This window comes from Eleutherodactylus coqui, chromosome 1 (assembly GCF_035609145.1).
Source record: "Eleutherodactylus coqui strain aEleCoq1 chromosome 1, aEleCoq1.hap1, whole genome shotgun sequence".
NCBI classification, from domain to species: domain Eukaryota; kingdom Metazoa; phylum Chordata; class Amphibia; order Anura; family Eleutherodactylidae; genus Eleutherodactylus; species Eleutherodactylus coqui.
In genome coordinates, this window is record NC_089837.1 from 450849658 (window position 1) to 450871796 (window position 22139).

Below are 22139 nucleotides of genomic sequence, written 5' to 3' on the forward strand. Positions count from 1 at the left end.
AAATCTGTGAAAAAAAGTATTCAAAAAGAGCCCTATATGTCACAAAAAATGCAGCAAAAATAATTTTTGCTAGCACAAGAAAAAAGAAAATAGGGCCATAAATTCATGATAGGCATAAAATCATTTAAGTGTCTGGTCCTGCATGACCGGGTGATGTCACCGCTAGTGGTTCGTATTTGTACAGAACGCTTAGACAGGCAGATCACTGCTGGGAATCACTAATTTCGTACTAACTTCTAATGAATAGCGCACGATGGCTTTGCATGTAGACTAGAGATGAGCGAACGTGCTCGGCCACGCCCCTTTTTCGCCCGAATACCGCGATTTTCGAGTACTTCCGTACTCGGGCGCAAAAAATTCGGGGGTCGCCGTGGCGGCGCGGGGGTTGCAGCGGGGAGTGGGGGGGAGAGGGAGAGAGAGAGGGCTCCCCCCTGTTCCCCGCTGCTACCCCCCACGCCGCCACGCCTCTCCCCGCCCCGCGGCGCACCCGAGTACTTTTCACCCGAGTACTGAAGTACTCGAAAATCGCGGTATTCGGGCGAAAAAGGGGCGGGGCCGAGCACGTTCGCTCATCTCTAATGTAGACACAACAATTAAGGGAGATGGAATAAATCCTCCACAGTGCCACCTATTGGAAGGCAGCATTCCTTCAAGTCAAAGTCAGACTTTTTATACAAGCCTTGTTACAATGACTGGGAATTAAAAGCAAAGCCAGACTCCATGTACATACAGTCTGTCTTTGCTTTTAATTCCCGGTCATTGTTACAAGGCTTGTATAAAAAGTCTGACTTTGGCTTGAAGGAATGCTGCCTACCAATAGGTGGCACTGTGGAGGATTTATTCCATCTCCCTTATTTGCATATTACCCAGAGGAGCGTGCATGGCCATCTGAGTCTCCTCACTTAGTTTATAGTATAGTTGCTCTCCCTAAGGAGAAAAGATAGCGTTTCTGACACAACAATTATTGCGCATTTTCGTTCGTTTGAACTCATTTTGCACTAAAATCGTCCCGTTTAAATGGGGCAGAAGGGGTTAAAAGAATCACATGCCTCCCACATTATACCAATCATCAGAAGCATGTAAAAGAACAAGTTTTCTAAGTGTGTAATGACTAATTTAGATGAATTGTTAAATGAATTGGGTTTTCCGCCTCTTAGAGATAAGGATGAGCATAACTTATTCCGCCCAGCAATCCCCACATTTGTGAGATCATGTACAATGATAAAACATCTTTATGGACAAGCAGCCCGCGCATATTATTATTACATATGATTTATACATAGGCTTTATCCCCAGAGTCGTCATGACTTATAGCTGCTGTACGCCTGATACAAACCAGAAGTAACATAGCAGAGAAGGCCTTTTGTCTGCAAGATGAAGATAAAGATCCAGCTTCCATTAAGCATTCTACACATTCATATATATCAAACTTATCACAGCACTTCCCCAAGCAGAGGCTTTTATAATGCCATACATTAGTAGATTATCTTCTTCACATCCAGTCTGTCTGTGGACTAGCTATTATTATGATCTGCATAGGTTATTATGATGTCCGAATATGATGAATTAAGCTGAAACGATACATGTAACTCACTGTAAGCATGCTGAATAAGTTGTGACCATGTATGGTTAGATATATAGTATACAGTAAATATAGAGCCACAGAGGGATTCACTTCCAGATAGACTAGTAGAATAAATCAAGATGTCTATCTTATACCACTAAGCCCCCCCCCCCCCCCCCCCATGCAATACTGGTGATCGCATTAAAGTCAATGAGAAGTGAAAAAAAGTTAAAGATTCGGCTCCCCTTACGGATCGGATCCGCGGTCAGCTCATCATCCATCGTTTATGCTGCATAAAGGATGGACGATGAGCTGAACAATGTTAATTCAATGGAGAGGGGTTGGGGTGAACGGGGAGTGGAATCTCCTGCAGCCTCCCTGCCCCCCTGCTGCCTGCTCTGTGAGCGAGCCGGTGATACTAGCTCCCGTGCAGCAGCATAGGAGCGAGTGTATGCGGGGATGAGTGTCTGGCCTCATTTGCCCAACATTTCTTCCATCTAAATGGGCCTTTAGATAACAATCAGATCACATTTTATTAGAAATAAATTCGTAAATCAAATTAACTCCCGATAATTAATTTGCACTTCCCTGCAGCTGTGTGATGGCATCTTCCCTCATAACTCTGTGTTGTGCAGTTCCTTTGTTATTCTTAGTAATTTCTGAATAAATTGACAACTGGGTGTTACTATTGTCCTTGTCAAAGATGCATCCCTACAGAGTCTGATATTGTCAGCGCTGATGGCAAAGTGTCAGTGTATGTAGGGATACTCCCCCCCCCCCCCCCTCCCCTAAGGTAACACAGAGTCGCAAATTTTATACATTTGCAGAAGGAATGGCACAATGCAGAGTAGTAAGAAAAGATGTTCAAGTTTCTTTGGTGAAAACAGGTATTTTCTAATATAGACATGTCAGCTAAGTGTCAGGGAGCTAGGATCCGGGTACCTGGAAGTCCCTGAAAATTACCCGCAACCCCTGTCCCTACCTATTGCCCCCCTAGGCTAGTCCCTAGGGCGACAACTGGGCGACAGTCTCTAACTTCGCTAGGAATGCAGGGCAGGAGTCAGACTTACAGACAAACAAGGTACACACAAAACACAAAGGCAGGTCAGGCAATCCGGGTTGGCAACAGAAAATAATGCAGTACAAGGGGTCAGGCGAAGACAAGGTCAGGCCTGAAACAAGTGGGTCAGAAGGCGGGAATACAATCCAATAACGGGGGTGTAGCCTGGAGACAAGCATACACTGGCAAGGATCTGGAGAAACTGAGGAGTTTAACCCTTTACAATCCACTGTCTGACGTCTGAAGACATTCTGATTGAAACCTGTGCAGCTCCAATATCGGAAGACGTCCGGCAGGGTATTCTTACTGTATATTACTGGCCGCTCTGTTGTTGGGGGCCTCTCCAGCATGTCCCATACCGCAGTACTGGCTTTAGCCAGCAGATGGTGCCATTGTATAATGGTAGAAAGAGAAAGCCCCCTAGGAAACCCTGAATCCAAAACTGCATTGCAAAGGGTTAAATGCTGTCAGAACTCCTGCCCCAGCAGCTGATTAGGGCGGGGAGCCTGACAGCAGCAGGAGCAAATTAGATGCTGGGAGAACAGCCCCCAGCGCCTGCAGAGACAGGGCAGAGCAAAAGCGCCCAGGAGTCATGGCAACGGGGATGCGCGCGTCTGGAGCCGGCGGCCAGGGGAGTTCACCAAGACTGGGGCTCCCCTGCGCGGCACCCCAGCAGCCCAGTGTGATAGGACTGGCGGTGCGGGCACAGAAACGCCAAGAGCCGCCGGTCCAGACAGTAAGCTGGCAAATCATCTTAAGATATACTGCAGTGTACTTGGCTTAAAGTATAAATATGCACATTTTTATAATGCTATGCTTGAAATTATCTCTATACAGTGTGATGGGTGAATGAAATAACTTATTTTTTGTTTTGTTTTTTAAGGATAATGTTATATTTGAAAGACTATCGAGAGAATCCCAGTACATGGAACAGACGCTGAACCATCTCGAACAATTTGCTTCTGAAGGTAAATCATGTTATTTTTTTATTGATACTCCTTAAACTTCTAACCATCATGCAGCCATATGATTAAGTGGGTTTTCCAACTTTTATCATTGATGGTATATCCAAAGGATTTTCCTTCAGTATTTCTTTTCGGACCGTCACATGAACGAAGACAGTGGTGTCTTCTGCTTTACACTGTCCAGCCACAGTTTTTGATACTGCAGTTCAGGACCATTCACTTAGTTCTCATGATCAGTTGGGCAACCACTGATCATGACATTGATGCCATAATCTGCCATTAACGATTAAAGTAAGAAAACCTCTGTAAGATCTAAGCTAATGAAGGATATTATGAATGGTAAGGAGTCCATCAGGATAATGATGACTGCCAGGATACAACCAATATAAGACCAAAGTCTTGGATAACAGGGTGTTACCATCTACCAACAAACACCATCGAATAACATATCTGTAACTGTTGCAACTTCATAGATGAGGCTAGATGAACTAGAGAGGTATGCAGGAAAACAGCAAGAGGACAATCATTCCTGCAAGAAGCCAGAAGACTTGACCAGAAGGTATCGGCCAAGAATGGTCAAATGTCAGGAGCAGGATAGGTTGAATTTCAGAAAAATGCTGCATGCAACGCATATTGACGCATGCAGCAAACAGCCACTGCATGCATACTACACACATAGAACTGTTTCCAACTAATCATCCTCCATCTTTTCTGCACATGAGTTGCCAACACCCCGTTGTCTGCTTTTACCATATATTTTAATGCCACCAGCTTGGGATTTATTGGAATGAAGGGGTGGTGTGGGGGGCAATTCAAGCCTAAAAGGCCATGGAACATTAACCTTAAAGCACAAATACCATTTTTCTTCAGACACTGTATGAATTTCAAGTGAAAAATGCCATTCCAAGTGATGGAAAACACTTTACGGAGAGGAGAAGGTTTCCACACAAGCATGTTTTACCCATTCTGCAGACACTGCTGTCACTGTTTAATAAAGACACTGTATCTCTTATTGCCCATGTGTCATCCTACAGCAGTGCCGCATTAATGACAGTGCTGAACAGAAACTTTTAAACACGACTTAAAATTTTCCATGTGTCCCCATCCGAAGAGAAAATATTTTCATCTTTAAATAAAAAGGAGCAAATATTTGGCTGTGAAGACTAGGATCTCTCTCCATATGCTTGAAGTAAAGTCCTTTTTTCCCCTCAAAACCGCATTAAAGCGCACGTTCACTTTTAGACAAGTGGAGGCCAATACCTATAAAATCTGAAAATATACCACTTTGCAAATGGTGACTGGACATTCCCTTTAAGATATATTACAGATGACACAAAACAATGTAAAGATATTAACACCACACAGGACACAAGGAGATTGCAAGAGGATGTGGATAAGTTGGGGACTTGGGCAGAAAAGTGGCAAATGAGGTTCAACACTGATAAATGTAAGGTTATTAGAGATGATCGAGCACGCTCGTTTAAGGCTGCTAGCAGTCTAATCAAGTAACTGTGTACTCGCCCGAGCAGCCTGTGAGGGAAGGGGGGGAGAGTGAGAGAGATCTCTCGCCCCCCCCCCTACCCCTCCCCACCCCCCCACCCCCCGGTGGTCCCTGCTGCCCCCCAGCATGCTGCTCGGGTGAGTACACAGTTACTCGATAAGACTGCTACTCGATCGAGTAGAAGCCTTAAGCGAGCGTGCTCACTCATCTCTAAAGGTTATGCATATGGGCAGGGAATAACATATCACTATTACACACTAAATGGGAAACCACTGGGGACACTGAGATGGAAAAGGACTTGGGGGTTTCAGTTGACTATAAACGTAACCGGAGCAACCAGTGTCAGGCAGCTGCTGCCAAGGCAAATAGGATCATGGGGTGTATCAAAAAAGGCCTAGTAGCACATGTTCTTCCTCTTTACAAGTCACTGGATAGACCACACATGGAATATTGTATACAGTTTTGGGCACCAGTACTCAAGTCGAACATATCAGAACTTGAGCAGGTACAAAGACGGGCAACTAAAGTAATAAACAGAATGGGTGGACTACAATACCCAGAGAGGTTATTAAAATTGAGGTTATTTAGATGACTGAGGGGCGGCCTAATAACTATGTATAGATACATCCTGGAATAATACAGAGATCTCTCCCATCATCTATTTATACCCAGGACTGTGGCTGTAACAAAGGGGCGTCCTCAACATCTAGAGGAAAGAAGGTTTCATTACCGACATAGAAAAGGGTTCTTTACTGTAAGAGCAGTGAGACTATGGAACTCTCTGCCTGAGGACGCGGTGATGATGAACTCGCTAAAAGAAACAGTTACTTTGTAAGCATAAAGTTAAACAAGCATCTTACAAAGGTCTGAATCATGGATAGCCGATCTATAATTAACATGTTTCAGTAGTAAATTGAACCTTCACTTTAAAGCCAATTAAACGCAAACGTGTTGTGTTATGATGTTTCTAGCCGTATACCTTATCATCGCCTGAGTCGATAAAGCCTCTAAACAAGACCACTAAACTTTGTTGAAGTGATAAGAACTACTATACTGTATCTCCAAAGGAGGATCACTTCTTGGATGAAAGTCCTCTGCATAGGAACGATTTAAAGGTTTTATCAAAGCCTGACACTTCTAAGTGTATTAACATCATGTTGAGTCTGATAAGTGGCCTTACAATGAAGCTATGTCTCACCACCACAGCTTTTTATACACTCTGTGATAGTGCTGGCCAGGCGGCAGCTAAACAAAATACTGGCTTCATAATTTCCTTTCCATGTCCACAGCCAGAATATATATCTCAAGGATACTGGAAACAGAATTTAGGTAATCCGCAGCAAAATCTGTAGCACTTTAACATCTTGGATTGGTTACATAGTTACAGTTTGTTAGGCTGAATGATGACAATGTCCATCTAGTTCAGCTTGTTTCAACCCCCCCCCCCTTCCTGTTGGTCCAGAGGAAGGCAAATTAATTGGTTGTGAATTTTGACTTCCCCATTGAACTCTATGACAAAAGTCCACAAACAATCCACAGCATTAATTGACGTGCCGTGGATTTAATATCCGCACCACAAGTTAATTTATACTGCAGATTTTCTGCACAGTGTGTGTGAGTTGTCTGTAAATCCCATTCTAACACACTACATATTTTCTGCATGCAAATTTGGCGTGGAAAATACATAGCGTCTGCATCCTATATGTATATACACTAAGGCCTCGTTCACACGAACGCTGCTTTTGCGCATTAAAGGTCCGTGAAAAGAGTGCTTCTATAAGATCCAGTGGTTTCCTATAGAAGCGTTCACATGAAGGAGTAATTTTAGACGTGCTAAATACTTGCACCAATCAAAGATAGAACATGCTTCGCTACAATGCCTGCATCTAAGATCCGTGGTGCGAGAAAACATAGGACCTGACCTATCTTCGGTGCAAGCTGCGCAGGAGTTTCCATTGACTCCTATGTGAGCAGAAGTCTATGGAAACTCCTGTGCAGGAAAAAAAAAGATTTCTGCTGACTGAGGGAATACCCCACATTTAAAACGTGCTGCCCAGAAGTTCATTTTAAATGTTGCGCTGTAAACTCCTGTTTGTCCACGCAGGGATGAGGGGACTCCACAAGGGTTCCCTTAATCGCCGCAGGGACTAACAGGAATTTAAAATGTACTTCTGGGCAGTAGGGCACGTTTTAGGTTCCCTGCTGTAAGCAACAGGATATTCCCCCAGCGGGGGGCAGTAGGGGACTCCCTCCACCTCTCTTCCCAAGGGATTTCTCTATAGCAAGGAGAGAGAGAAGAGGGCGGGGTTACAAGGCTTCCCTAAGAGCATGAGAGGAGGGGGAGGAGCTAGATGAATCCACCATCTAGCACCGCCCCTATATTCCCACCCCCTCTATCTTTGTTATGGGGAATCTCTTTGAGAAGCCTTATAGCCCCGCCCCCTCTCTCTAGCCCCACCTCCTCTATCTGCACTGTGGGGATCCTCGGGGATCCCCAGAGCAGGGAGAGACAAAGCGGGGCTATAGGTTAAAGGGGTTGTCCCGAGGCAGCAAGTGGGTCTATACACTTCTGCATGGCCATAATAATGCACTTTGTAATGTACATTGTGCATTAATTATGAGCCATGCAGAAGTTATAAAAAGTTTTATACTTACCTGCTCCGTTGCTGGCGTCCTCGTCTCCATGGTGCCGACTAATTTTCGCCCTCCGATGGCCAAATTAGCCGCGCTTGCGCAGTCCGGGTCTTCTTCTTTTCTGAATGGGGCTCCGTGTAGCTCCGTGTAGCTCCGCCCCGTCACGTGCCGATTCCAGCCAATCAGGAGGCTGGAATCGGCAATGGACCGCACAGAAGCCCTGCGGTCCATGAAGACAGAGGATCCCGGCGGCCATCTTCAGCAGGTGAGTATGAAGACGCCGGACCGCCGGGATTCAGGTAAGCGCTGTGCGGGTGGTTTTTTTAACCCCTGCATCGGGGTTGTCTCGCGCCGAACGGGGGGGGGGGTTTAAAAAAAAAAAAAACCCGCTTCGGCGCGGGACAACCCCTTTAATTCCCCATAGCCCCACTGTCTCTCTCCCTGCTGTAGGGAAATCCCAAAGCCTGTGGGACTTTTTCTCTCTCTCCTCCTGGAGGAGCTGCACATTTTTAAGCGCAGCTGTTCCAGTGAGCAGCTGCCCGTTCACATTTTTATTTAGTGCGGTATAGGCACGATTTTTTCACGCACCTATACTTCGCTAAAACAGCGCGGATGTAAACGAGTCTTAAGACTGCCTTCACATACGTCCACACCTAGGTACGAGCAAAAACACGTGTGAACACAGCTACGTGCTTGTTGTCAATGGAGCCGCGGCTGCTGCCGGCGGCTCCATTGAAAACAATGCTCTGCCGGCACCTCTGCATTCTTTTTCAGGGAAGGGCTTTACATATAAGCCCTTCCCTGAAAAAGAAACATTTAAGTGTAAGAAAAAAAAAACCTTACCTCTACGCCGCTGCCGTGACCCCCCTGGACATGAAGAACACATCTGCCGCATGCGGCAGATGTTTCCTTCACCCCCGCTAGTAAAAAGAATTCCCTGCTTATGAAGCCCTTCCCTGAAAAGCCATTGGCGGCTGCTGGGGCTCAGCGGCGACTTCTGCCGCTGTCCCCGGCTCTATAGTTCTCAGCTAGCAGCATGCGGGGATTTAAAATCCCCGCCTGCTGGTAACTCTGATTGTGATTGGCTCAAGCACTTCAGCCAATCACAATCAGCGCTACCAGTAGGCGGGGATTTTAAATCCCTGGCTGTGGATAGCTCAGAACTGCAGACCTGGGGACAGCGCCAGAAGTCGCGGCTGAGCCCTGGCAGCTGAAGGGAGGTGAGTATTGTTTTTTTTTTGTTTTTTTTATACACTTTTTTAAATGGCTTTCCAGGGTTTGTGAAGCCCTTCCCTGAAAAGCCATTGACAGGGATGTTGACAGCAGGATTCTCTACCGCAGCTGTCATGTGTGACAGCTGCAGTTGAAAATTAAAGAATTCCTCTGCTGCATCTGTCACAGATGTGGCAGATGTAGCAGCAGGGAATCCTTTTTACTAGCGGGGGTGAAGGAAACATCTGCTGCATGCGGCAGATGTGTTCTTCATGCCCGCGGGGGTCACGGCAGTGGCAGATAGGTAAGTCTTTTTTTTTTTTGCACTGAAATGTTTCTTTTTCAGGGAAGGGCTTATATGTAAATCCCTTCCCTGAAAAACAATGCAGGGGGGCCGGCAGAGCATTATCTTCAATGGAGCCGCCGGCAGCAGCCGCGGCTCCATTGAAAACAATGTGTGCATTCCCTGTGGTGCAGGCATGTCCTATCTTTGCAGGCACGCACCTGCAAAGTACGGACATGTGCACACACCATAGGGAATGCATTGTTGTAAATACAAGCGTGTTTTTGTGCGTGCGTACGCACGCACAAAAACACGCTCCTGTGAACGCACCCTAACAGCCATAAAAGTCCGGTATAACACTCTGAGAGTATTAAACAGGGCTTTTATGGCTCTTAGACAGCGTTGTACACCGGTTTTAGGGGTTTTGGGTAACTTCTAGTTCGTTTTGAACTAATTGAGACCAAACTTTATGCAAAAGTCCAGCGAACCAGCCAAACTGAACTTTTCAAAAGTTAACTCATCACAAAAACAAGCTTTTATATCTACTATGTATCTATGCTTACTAGGTATATATTCTCTTTTCTACCATACAAGTAATAATATTGCTCTGCTATGTTGTTGGTGATACCTCCTTCTCACCAACTGGGACCCTACAATTGGCACCAAGTCACAGGTATCAGAAATTTCCACACTTATGACTGAGCCACAGGCCCAGGTTTTCAGCCCTAGGCTAAATTGGCACTGAGCTGAGAAAAGATTCAGAAAGGTTTGGTAGCTCTCAGACTGATTTTTTTTTCTCTACCTTTTACTGCTTTAATAATTAGATCTTTGGGGAAATATATTTAAAGGTTAGATGCTAGTTATTCCATCTATCTTTGTATCTAAGCGTTGTATTTGTTTGATTTCTTTAAGGCTTGAGAACATTATGCATTGCCTATACAGACCTTGATGAATCCGAGTATAAGGAATGGCTAAAGGTCCATAATGAAGCCAGCGTGGTTCTGAAGGACAGAGCTCAAAAACTTGAGGAGTGTTATGAGCTTATTGAAAAGGTGAGTAGTGTGTAGTCAGATAACCTTAGACTTTCCAGCTCTTACTGTACCACAACTCTCAAGGTCCTCAGACAGCATAAGGCAAAGGTTGTGTTTTTAAGAAGTCCCCAAGCATATGGCAGCACCGTTTTATTACCAATGACACCTTTATTCTGGAAAGTTTCACAATATTGTCTGTATTCTCAACATTGTTTTTGTTCCCTGAAATACTTGCGCTCCGGGCTACAAGACCCTTCGATCCTTGAGATATTTTCTTACAGTGACCGTCGGCACACAGAGGGAACGGGGCCACTTGGGAGAAACATAGAGCAAGCCATGACATCACCATGAACTTGATATTACAGCTCAGTGTGACACCATAACCCTTTATTACTCGGTTGCAATTATTGCAAAAAGAAAAACATAAAATACCTCCGCTATCATGTGGTCCCTTAAGCATTGGGTTTAGAAAGTGAAGACCTTGAGCCTTTCCTGAAAATATGAAACCAATTAATATCCTGTATGAAGATCCCTCTGAATAGTTATGGATAGCTGACTGTCAGAAGGGCAGAGCTAAGGTGAAATAGAGGGGATTAGGAACGGAAGGGAGGCTTGTAGCCTGGGTTATTAATACTGCAATTGAAGCTAAATTAGTAACAGGATTGAGTTAAAGGGAAATGCTACCTTAAAGGGTAATTCCTGTTTAGTTGAGGAAATTGCAAGTTTTTATCCATTCACTGCATGGATGAAAACTGCTATATTGGTGGGGGTCCAATTGTTGGGACCCACGTGATCCTGAAATGTTGACAACTCATGTTTCCCTATTTCACAATGTAGGATCCCTTCGCTGTATTTCCATAATGTAGCAAAGAATGGGCCGCGGGTTGCGCATGTGCAGCTCCATTTATTTCAATGGATTTTGCCATTTGCAAATCCACAGTAATTTTAGTGGAAATCCATGTCAAAATCCTCATGTTAGAGACATGAATTGTGGTGTGGATTTTTTCCGCTACTTGTGAAAGTATCCTAAGACATTGAAGTTGTTTTTCTGGTTTTTTTTTTATTTCTCCAGAATTTGATGCTTCTTGGGGCCACAGCAATAGAGGATCAGCTGCAAGGAGGAGTCCCAGAAACGATATCCACATTGATGAAAGCAGAAATTAAAATATGGGTTCTAACTGGAGACAAGCAAGAGACTGCCATCAACATAGGTATTAATTGTTGCTAATTAATATCAAGCTAAAAGAATGGAAAGCAAGTTTAACATAAATTTATCAAAAGATGTTCTATTATGTCTGTAAGACTTTATCTGGCCTTGGTAATATAAGTCTCCAAGAGATACTGAAAAGCCGAAAGAAGGAACCCCATTTTTTTCCGACAGGGTGCCTCTTTAAACCCCCAACAAAGCCCTATTAGTTAAATAGCTTTTGGTATTTAAAGACTCTTATGGAACACCTTGGAGCTCCCTAACAAATGATAGGACATGTGAGTGAAAACTTACATGCCAGCTCCGAGGTGCGCTCAAAGATATGTCCTTTCTTTGCTGCGTGCTTTCTATAGGCTCCTATGGGAGCTGGAAAGCAAGAAGCACACACTTCGGATCATGTGAACTGGCTACTTCACATAGCTTGAAGTAACTCGTTCATTTGATCGTTATAGCCTGCCTGCTTACTGTGAATAGAGGCGGACAGGCTGGAACGATTCCCAACCCACTTCACCTGCATTCACTAGTGATGCTCTTTCCTATGTGAGCGCTGAGCCAATCAGGGGGCAGATCTGACTCACACCCCCTTCACACCCACTGCAGGCCGGCCGCGCGGAACTCCGGCTGCCGGTAGCAGGTCAGTATATATATATTTTTTAGTTTAACACTTTTCTGGATGAATTGCAGGGAAGGGCTTATATATTTAAGCCCTCCCCGACAATTCATCCCGCGATCGTCGGCAGCCCATTGATTTCAATGGAGTCGGCTGTATTGCCGGCTCCATTGAATTCAATGGGCAAACATCGTTCTTCTCTGCCACAGCTGTTACAGCTGTGGCAGAGAAGAATGATTTGTCTTCTATATGTTCTCAATGGGGTCGGCGCTGCTGCCGCCGGCCCCATTGAGCGCATATAGAGAAGAGAACAGGAATCGCAGATCGCAGATAGGTGCGATCTGCGATTTCTGTTCTATAATTTATCGGACGAGCGCATAAAAAGCGCTCATGTGTCCGATACCATTGCAAAGCAATGGTTTTATAAAATCGCCGGACGCATGCGCATGCGCAAATCGCGCAAAAAAAACGCCCGTCTGACTAAGGCCTAATGATGTATTTTAGCCCAGCCTGAAACGGGGCTCTAGTTTGGTGAAAAGCATGCATGATTCATATAAAGAGGGTGAGGCTTAACCCGTTCCAATCCAATTTTGGATTCAGAGTTTCCTAAAAGGCTTTTTCTTTTTACTGTTATACAACAGTGCCATCTGCTGGCTAAAGCTAGTGTCTGGCAATAGATGGTAAGAATACCCTGTCGGACGTCTTCTGATATTGGAGCTGTACAAGCTTCAATCAGAATGTAGGAAGACGTCAGACAGTGGATTGAAAAGGGTAAAATGTGACCCTGCATACAAGAAATTGTGCTAGCATTTTGACCCAAGAACTGGTATAAACTAAACCAACTAATAGACGGTATAAAGTCAGACAAAGGTGCCTAAAGACGTGCCACATTTATTATCCAGCAGGAACATCCGTGATCATTTTGGCGTGTTTTGAGACTTTCTGGAATAACTTTACACTGTCTATGGCGGACAATTGTTTTCACCCAAATGAATGTATGTTGCGCATTGTCCACCATCTGTCTTCCGCAGCTTCTACATGTCACTGTATATAGACACTGGGGTCTAAGGGCTCTTTTACACGGAACGATTATCGTTCAAAAAAAATCGCTTGATTGTGCGAATTTGAATACCAATAATTGTTCAGTGTAAACACGGCCAATGATTGAAAGACGAACGCTAATTCATTCGCTTATTGTTCGTTTTACGCAGGCATAAAAATCATCTTTCGCAACGTGTAAAAAGCGATTGTTCAGTCATTCACATTCAATGAGCAACTGAACGAACGAGCAAACTAAATTTTAACTATTTCTCTGCATGTATAAACTGGCTCCCTGCAAAAGGACCCTAATAGGAGATCTGTCCGTGAGGCTTGACTGAAGACTTGGTTTTCAGTCCTTATTAGAGATGAGCGAACGTACTTGTTTCGAGTAATTACTCAATCGAGCACCGCGATTTTAGAGTACTTCCGTACTCGGTTGAAAAGATTCAGGGGGCGGGGGGAGGCGTGGTGGAGCGGGGGTAGCAGCAGGGAACAGGGGGGAGCCCTCTCTCTCTCTCCCTCTCCCCCCCACTCCCCGCTGCAACCCCCCACTCACCCACAGCGCCCCCCGAATCTTTTCGCCCGAGTACGGAAGTACTCGAAAATCGCGGCGCTCGGGCGAAAAAGGGGCGTGGCCAAGTAGGTTCGCTCATCTCTAGTCCTTATGTTTTCTCTCCTGAACTTTTTATCAGCTAAGTTATAAGCGCAACTAAAGATTAAACTTTGCTGTGGTCATAAGTTATCTGCTAAGAACATGCAGGAAAGGAGAGAGCAGAGGGATAGCCAGCAGTCAGTCCAGTCGGTCGTTCAGGGGACTGGGCCAGGGAATGGGAATGACTAAATAACAGCTTGCAAATGATTGACCGACGAGCTTTATGCCTGCATATAATGAACAGCGATCGATAAGCAAACAAATTATCCTTCAGTTTTGCACAATCCGATGCTTGTTTAAACAAAGTTCTGTGTTAACCCTTTCCAATCCACTGTCGACACATTTAAGTTGGCACAGCTCCGATGTTGGAAGACGTCCATCAGGGTTCTCTTACTGTATATTGCCAGCCTCTCTGCTGTCAGAGCCTATCCAATGTGTCACCTCATGCAATACTGGCTTTAGCCAGCAGATAGCGCCGTTGTATAACAGCAGAAAAAGAGTAAGCCCCCTAGGAAAACCAGGACACAAATTGGATTGGAAAGGGTTAGAGGGCCCTTAGGTCGGATTTACACGAGCGTATGTGTATTTGTACTGTGGTTTTGCGCATAGGGCATTGTGTATTTGCATGCACAATAGTGTTTTGTACTGTACGTTTTGTGTGCACCAGTATCGCATTAGGGTGATTTCACACGTGCAAGAAAATTGTGCGATATTCGTCTGATGCGAGAGTAAAGAAGCAGATTATGAAACTGATTATTTTCAATGGTTTCCTTCCCATCTATGATGTTTTCAAAGATGCAATGTTGAGAGAACCACGGCATGCTCTATCTTTCTGCGATGTGCGATTTTTAAAAAATTAATTAATTAATTTTTTTTTAAATTAATTAATTTTTTAAAATCTTCCACGTTTCCCTATGAAACCTTCTTTATTGCATCACAACACAACAAACACGCGTTGTGATGCGATTTTAACATTAGAAAGTCCTATTCACTTTTTCAATTAAAAATCGTGTGATTTTATCGTGGGCGGCAGCGAGGCGAGGCGAGATTATTCGAAAAACAAAAAGCATTGCTGACGTTCAAAAATCATGGGAACAAAGATGCGATTTTGCCCCAAATCGCGATTGCCCGTGTAAAGCTAGCCTTATTGCACGCTCAAAAAGACGTGCTCTGATGCTCCCATTGAAATGGACAAGTAGTTTAATGAGGTCAAGATGTGTTCTTTCCCTGCGTAAATGCGCAGATAAGTAGAGCACGCTGCATGGTTTTTTTTAGTTTTTTTTTGCACGATGGCATTGTGCATGAGTTCAAACCTATTGAAGTCAATGGGTTCTATTTTCTGCCTATTGCCCACACAGATTTTTCATGCGCAAATACATCCGTGTGAATCTGGCCTTAGACTGCAGTGTCTATAGACAGTGATATGTAGAAGCTCCAGAAGACAAAAGGGTGCAACATTTTTAATTAAACCCTACTGCAAAAATGATTGTGAGCCAAAAGTGCATACAGAAAAAAATGTCCCCCAAGGTGTCCACAGCCTATAAATTGTACTTTTTTTAGTCTTAGAAAGAGAAACCAGAGGGCATTGTAACGGTATATACACACGCAGCAGGTTGGTTGCAGATATTTCCATACTTGGGTTCTTTCTGCAGAATGCGCATGGATTTATACAAACCTGATTCAATTGAGTGGAACAGTCACAAAAATGTCTGAATCAAATCTGTCATGTGAGAGTAAAACATAAAAAGAGCGAAAAACCCCACTTTTTGCTGTAGTTGTTGCATATCGGAGACAAGTAGCTAGATTATCTTTACTGTGATATACATGTAATTCCATTCAGTGTTGTTCTGTTAGCTCGCTGACAGCTGATACTTTGTATTTGGCAGGATACTCATGCAGGCTAGTTTCGCAGACAATGTCACTCATTATGGTGAATGAAGACTCCCTGGATGTGAGTACCTGTCATTCCTTCTTGGTGTTACTGTGGGAAAAATAAATGTGAGTGAAGTGGGGAAATCTGTCGGCACCCAGAATGGCTGTTTCCATATTATTATAATATTCTACATGTATAATTAGCTCTCCCAGTGAAGCGCTGCCAGTGGATTTAGGTACTCTGAAGCCGAGTTCCTTAAAAAGTAAAGCTAAAATGTAAAAAAATATTTGACCATTCATTACCACGGCCTACACATCAACAGAACAGAACAGGAAAAGAACTAAAACTGAACTTGATCTTTAAAGGGGTTTACCAGAATCAACTTTTATCACCTATCTGTAGATAGGTTGTGAGTCCTCCAGCAATCCTGAGAATGGGGTCCCATGGCCCTCTCTTGTCACTGCAAGGTTGCTACTCCCACGTGCATTGATGTCAGATTGAATGGCCGCTCATAGAAGGCCTCTTCATTCATTACATTAGGGCTTACGGAAATAGCTGAGCACTTGTACTTGGCTATCTCCACACTCCAATTGAAAATGAATGGAAAGGTGCCATGTATGCATGACAATTGCTCCAATTAATCTCTTCCTCGTGTGGAGGCGCCATAAACCCGCCCTCAGGGAGGAGGGGGGACATGGAATTCCCATTTTCAGGAAAGGTCAGGGTCCCAATGGTGAGACCCACTGATAAAACGTTTACCACCTATCCTAGGGATATCCTAGGGATAGGTGATAAAATGTGATTTATTTTTTTTTCCAATTAATTTTTATTGGTGTCACACGGTAACTTGCTTTTCAGATGAAATCAAGTACAGTTATATCTTTATCAGACAGTCGGCATAGAAAATAGTCAATGCTAACCACTATTGACATATACTTTGTTACACTGTGTAATACAACTTTTATGGATCTGATTAAAGGAAAAGTCTTAAGTTATACAAGAGATCAGGAAAAGATAGGGAAGTGAAGAAATAAGAGGGGAGGGCCGGGATAGGAACAAGTAAATTAAAATAAACTTAGAAGACATTATGATGAAAACATAACATTCTACGGATTCCACACAGCATCATATTTTAATAATGTATTATTTTGTAGAACCTTTTCGTAATTGCTGTGTTCGGATATCATTTGTATCAGTTCCCTGACTGTTGGTATCTCATTTATTCACCAACGTCTAGCAAGGAGTAATTTTGCTCCCATTAGAATATGACTAATTAGTAGTCTGATTGGTGGATATATCGTTTTTAGGTCAAGGAGCAGAAGGGCTGTCCCCGGAGATCTTGGAATTCTGTGATTTTATCAATGAAGGAGAAAATTTCACTCCAGTATAGCTTAATGTGTGGGCATGACCAAAGGTTGTGTATGAGGGAACCTTCCTGCCCGCAAGCTCCCCAACATAAGGAGAAAGGTGTCTGTTTCTGAGTTGTAAAGGCGTGAGATACCATCTTGTCAGAACTTTTAGATGTGTTTCAACCATTTTTGCACATTTAGAAGCTTGATGGGCCCACTTAAATGATTCTTTCCAACTCTCTAACGAAACAGGCCTTCCCAATTCCCTTTCCCAAGTGAGAAGATGGCATTTTTTCCCAACCCTAAGGTTACCTGTCATATAATCATAAAAGACCCTAGTTTTGGACTTAGTAATTCTCTGGAATTTGAGCAGGCTTTGCGCTACTGCTTCTGGGATTTTGATATCCTTTAGATGGAACAGTTGGAGAAACGAGTGAATTTGTAGATATTTGAACAAGCCATTTCTAGAAATTGTGTATTCTTTTACTAAAGCCTTAAACGACTTAACATTGTCATCGTTAAGGAGGGATGAGATATGTTTTAGACCTTTTTTGGACCAGGAAAGAGTTCGGAGTTCTGGGATAAAGTATTCCAGTGTTTCTATAGGGATTTGTTTTATGTTAGAAGTCATGGCTCTGTCAGAGAGTTTATAAATTTCACCCATGCATCCAGGGTGGCTCTAATGGGGAGCGATAGCGGGGGATCAGTTATTCTCTTTTGTAAAGGAGAGTGGGCAGTTGCTAGGGTTTTTGCAAATATCAGTGATGTTAAAGATCTTGACCCTGTCCACTCTGTTTCCAAACTAGGCCAGCTTAGTGAGGTAGGCTGTGCAAACGAAGAAAACGATTGATTTAAAATCAGGGCATTTCGGTAGGCCTCCAAATTTGGGAGGTCAACTCCGCCTTGAGTTTTATGTAAAGCTAGGGTAGATAGAGATAGTCTGGGAGGCTTTCCAGCCCAAATATAGTGCGACAGCTGCCTTTAAAATTTGTGTATTATAGATTGAGGAACCAGAATCGGCAAAGTTCGGAAGTAATACAATAGTTTCGGGAAGATCATCATCTTATAAAGGACTATACGTCCGATCCATGTGGTTTGCTGTTTTTTCAAAGAGTCGATTTCAGTCTGTAGATCCTGTAGTAGAGGTAGATAGTTAACATTCGCTAAGTCTTTTGAGGGAACACAAAGTTGTATTCCCAGATAAGGGATACTTTTTTTGCCATTGGAAGGGAAGTTCTTGCTTTATATCTTTTTCCCGTTCCTCATTCACATGTTTTTCCAGGATTTGTGATTTGGAGACATTCAATTTATAGTAGGAAACTGCAGAAAATTGGGAAAGTACCATATAAGCTGTTCTAAGTGAACTTGAAGGAGGGGTCAATGTTAATAGGATGTCGTCCACAAACAAGCTTATTTTATGTTGTCTTCCTCCCATGTGGATACCATGAATATCAGGGGGCAGTCTGATATGTTCAGCCAGAGGTTCTATTACCAGAACAAAAATGAGCGGAGAAAAAGGACAACCCTGTTGGATGCCATTTGTGATATTAAAGGTATCGGATAAGGTACCATCTATCAGGATTATGGCCGGGCAGGCAGGGCACGGGTGGACTTGCGGCGGGACATCAGCAGATCGGCGGCGGAGAGGGACTGTCAGCGCAGGAGATCGCGGCCGCTGAAGGAGCCTAGAAGTTGCTGAAAAAAGCCTGGCTCCCCGGAGCTCCGGATTATACGACCATCCCGGTACTCAGGTAGACCACCATAGAATGTGATTTTGGTACAATCCCTTTAACCAGAAGACAGATCAACAAAGGTTAAAAAAACAACCTTTGCTTTCTTTTTGGAATCGGTATTAATTTTTCCTGCACTTTGCATGCCCATTGTAGGCAATCTTTAAAGATCTTTAAGGGTGCTTTCACACGCAAGTTTCCTTGGCAGGTTTTGAGCAAAACCAGAAGTGGATAAAGCAGAGGAAAGAGTAGTAAAGTATAAGTCCTTCCTTTATATTGCCCATTACTTTTAAATACACATCTAGCTTTGGCTCAAAAACTGCAGCATTTTCCAAAAAATGCTATGTTCACTTGCCATATTGTGTTTTCGTCAACTGAGCTCCCACAATGCACTACTCTGTGTTTAGAGGAATCCAGCAGAATTCTGAATGCCTTGAAATATTAGAGCATTAAAATCAATATAAAAATATTCTAATTTTAATCAAATATTTATAACCTTTCTTTTAACCTGTGTAATGCATGTAAATTTGCTGTGCCAAAGTCAGATCCTCCTTCATGCATGGTGAGATGTCATCTATGGTCAAGGAGACATCTCTTGTTCTCAAACATCACTGGGATTTTCTCTGGCCCTACAGGATATTTACTACATCTGTCATTACATCAGTAGGAGATCTCCAGCCTTGAACAATGACCATTTAGGTATTCATGATATTCTGACTGCCATAGGTAATTCCAAAAGGGAATATTACACTAAAGCATATCAACTTTTAGCATCCTATCCTACATACTCGTTCTTCCTAAGCTCTGTTCGCACTAAACTCATGGCTTTTGTCCATAACAGCTATATTTCCATATTTGAAAGTATAACAAGAACCCCAAGACAGCCCATTGACTTTTAAGAGATTCTCGAGTCTTAAAAAAACATTTTCAGGCGCCATATTGGATAATTCTGGGTTATTGGACAAAAGTCTCAAGTTCCTGTCCCTCATCTATTGACCAGAGCAGAGAGTGGCGTCAGATAGTGTCTTTCACCCTGGAGGACTCTTCATGGATTTTGACTGTGCAATACTTTGTGTAATGCCTGATCTCACTGTGGGTCACCTGGTTCTATTATCATCAGCGGGCCGCTCAACAAAGGAGTTTGCCCAAAGGGTACATCCTTTTTAAATGGGGTCTTTCAGGTTTCTGCCGAGGTTTTCCTATTTTGACAGCTGCAGGCTACACTATTCTTGCAATCAAAAATACTGGAAATTCAAGCTAATTCTGGTAACTATATTGTGAATAGAGCTTTTAAGGGGTTGTCGAAGTCTTGAAAATAGAGTGTTTTTTACTAGAAATGTCACCAATTTTGTCCATGGTTTTGGTTTTGAGCTTCAATGCCAGATACAGTTTTCTAATGCTGGACAACCCCTTTAATTCTACCAATTATGTTCAATGTATAGGAGGTAAAAAAAAGGGAAATTCACTATTAGCGCTCCTTCACATAAGTATATGTTCAGAAGAACAATGCTTTTTTGCCCACGTATCAGCAAATTTTATTGTATTTTTCTACCCACAGGGCATGTTCATTTGCGTGCAGCAAACAAAGACGCATCGCTTGAAGTGGCTAATTAGTCTGAGTTCCAGATGTGTTAATTTTCCAGCGGAATTGTGCAGCGTATTAAGCATTTCCTTAGTATCGCGCAGGCATTTGCGCACCCTTCCCCCTTCCCATTGACATCTATGGGGACCCTTGGTGTGCAAAAGTGCAGAAAAGTAGAGTATGCTGTTGGGGTTTTTTGCGCGACCAAAAAGTGCGCCTAAAACATAGAGATGTGAACGAACCCATTGAAATCAATGGGTTCTATTCTGTGTGGATTACGCAGGCGAATACTCCCGTGTGAAGGAGCCTTTAGCAGCACTGCAATGCACTGTACACCTTGACCCCTAAGAGTTAATGTTGTGCACTTCCAACAATACTATGTTATTCTGTCATAAACGGCCAGTGATTAATGACACTTCTACTTAAATTTACATTTTTGGACAGAAAATAATTGAAAGTGGTTTGTAGGACTTGGAGATTTTTAGACAAATATTTTTATATACATAAAGGAATGTTAATTTGAAATTTAATGAGTTTTTGATCGCATTTTGATTCTATGTTCAAATTATATTTTCTTAAAGTCTCCATAAATCATGTTAGAAATAATTTGGGCCTCGCACTACCAAATGCCAGCCAACTTTTTAGTAGGGAAACCCGTGCCATATTTCATTGATTGAATGGTGCATTCACAGGGCTGGCCTAAGTAATATATGTGTCCATCGTTTGGGGCGGGGGGGGGGGGGGGGGCTACATTAGCTGCTTATTTCTCTTAGGCACATTGAAAAAAAAATTAAAATTTGAGGGAAAAAGAAACCCAGTTTATGATCCTTCATACTGTTATGTGCAGGTAGGTGGTGGTGTGTAGAGATGAGCGAGCATACTGGCTAAGGACGATTACTCAATCGAGCATTGCCCTTAGCGAGTACCTGCCCACTCAGAAGAAAAGATTCGGCGGGCGGGGAGCGGCGGGGGAAGCGGGGAGGAACGGAGGGGAGATCTCTCTCTGTAGAGAACGGAGCAGCATTTATTTTATACTTAAAAAAACTGTAAAATAAATTACAATTCATGGTTTTTACAATTAATGCATCACATTGAATATAAATACATTTTCTCTATGTGTATAATATAAGCAGCAGTGTAGAAAAGCCTCTGGAGCCTTCCAGGCAGCAAAGTCCCTAGGGATCCATATTTCAGAACATTAGGCACTCTGTGTGCCTCCATACGGTGTCTCAGGGGGAGAATGTCCCCATAATATGGCCTAACATGGACTATGGCATATTTATTTCCATGTAAATATTTAATATTTCTGTATAAAACTGGAGATATTCTGAAGTTCTGTAAGCCTCCTCCCCCCTCCCCGAAATTTCTGTGGGTGCCATATTATAACTCTGTTCATATCACCATATGCTTGAGCCTTTATTGCTGTAGATGTCATTCATTAGACTTCTGGCTCAACTGGCAACATTCACCTTGAATGAGCATGCAGAAGGAAAGAACATGAAATAGAAAATAAGTACAAAAGTTTAAAATTAGCCCAAATCATTCTTACATCCAATTGAACTGAATGGGAATCCATGACATAGTTCACTGTAGATTCTTCAGCATGCAGACTTTAACCCCTTAAAGGGGTTGTCTCGCGGCAGCAAGTGGGGTTATACACTTCTGTATGGCCATATTAATGCACTTTGTAATGTACATCGTGTATTAAATATGAGCCATACAGAAGTTATTCACTTACCTGCTCCGTTGCTGGCGTCCCTCGGCTCCATGGATCCGTCTAATTCTGATGTCTTCTTGCTTTTTTAGACGCGCTTGCGCTGTGTGGTTTTCTCCCCTTCTCCTAGG

General features: G+C 43.2%; 1 protein-coding gene across 1 annotated transcript in view; it reads left to right on the forward strand.

The window, feature by feature from the left end:
- The window catches only part of ATP8A2 (ATPase phospholipid transporting 8A2), a 565764-nt gene that overhangs the window by 167743 nt on the left and 375882 nt on the right, over positions 1-22139 (forward strand). Inside the window, exons 22-25 of the mRNA XM_066588982.1 lie at positions 3508-3592; positions 10132-10271; positions 11323-11461; positions 15647-15711. Coding sequence (XP_066445079.1) covers positions 3508-3592; positions 10132-10271; positions 11323-11461; positions 15647-15711 — 429 coding nt within the window. The remainder of the gene's footprint in view (positions 1-3507; positions 3593-10131; positions 10272-11322; positions 11462-15646; positions 15712-22139) is intronic.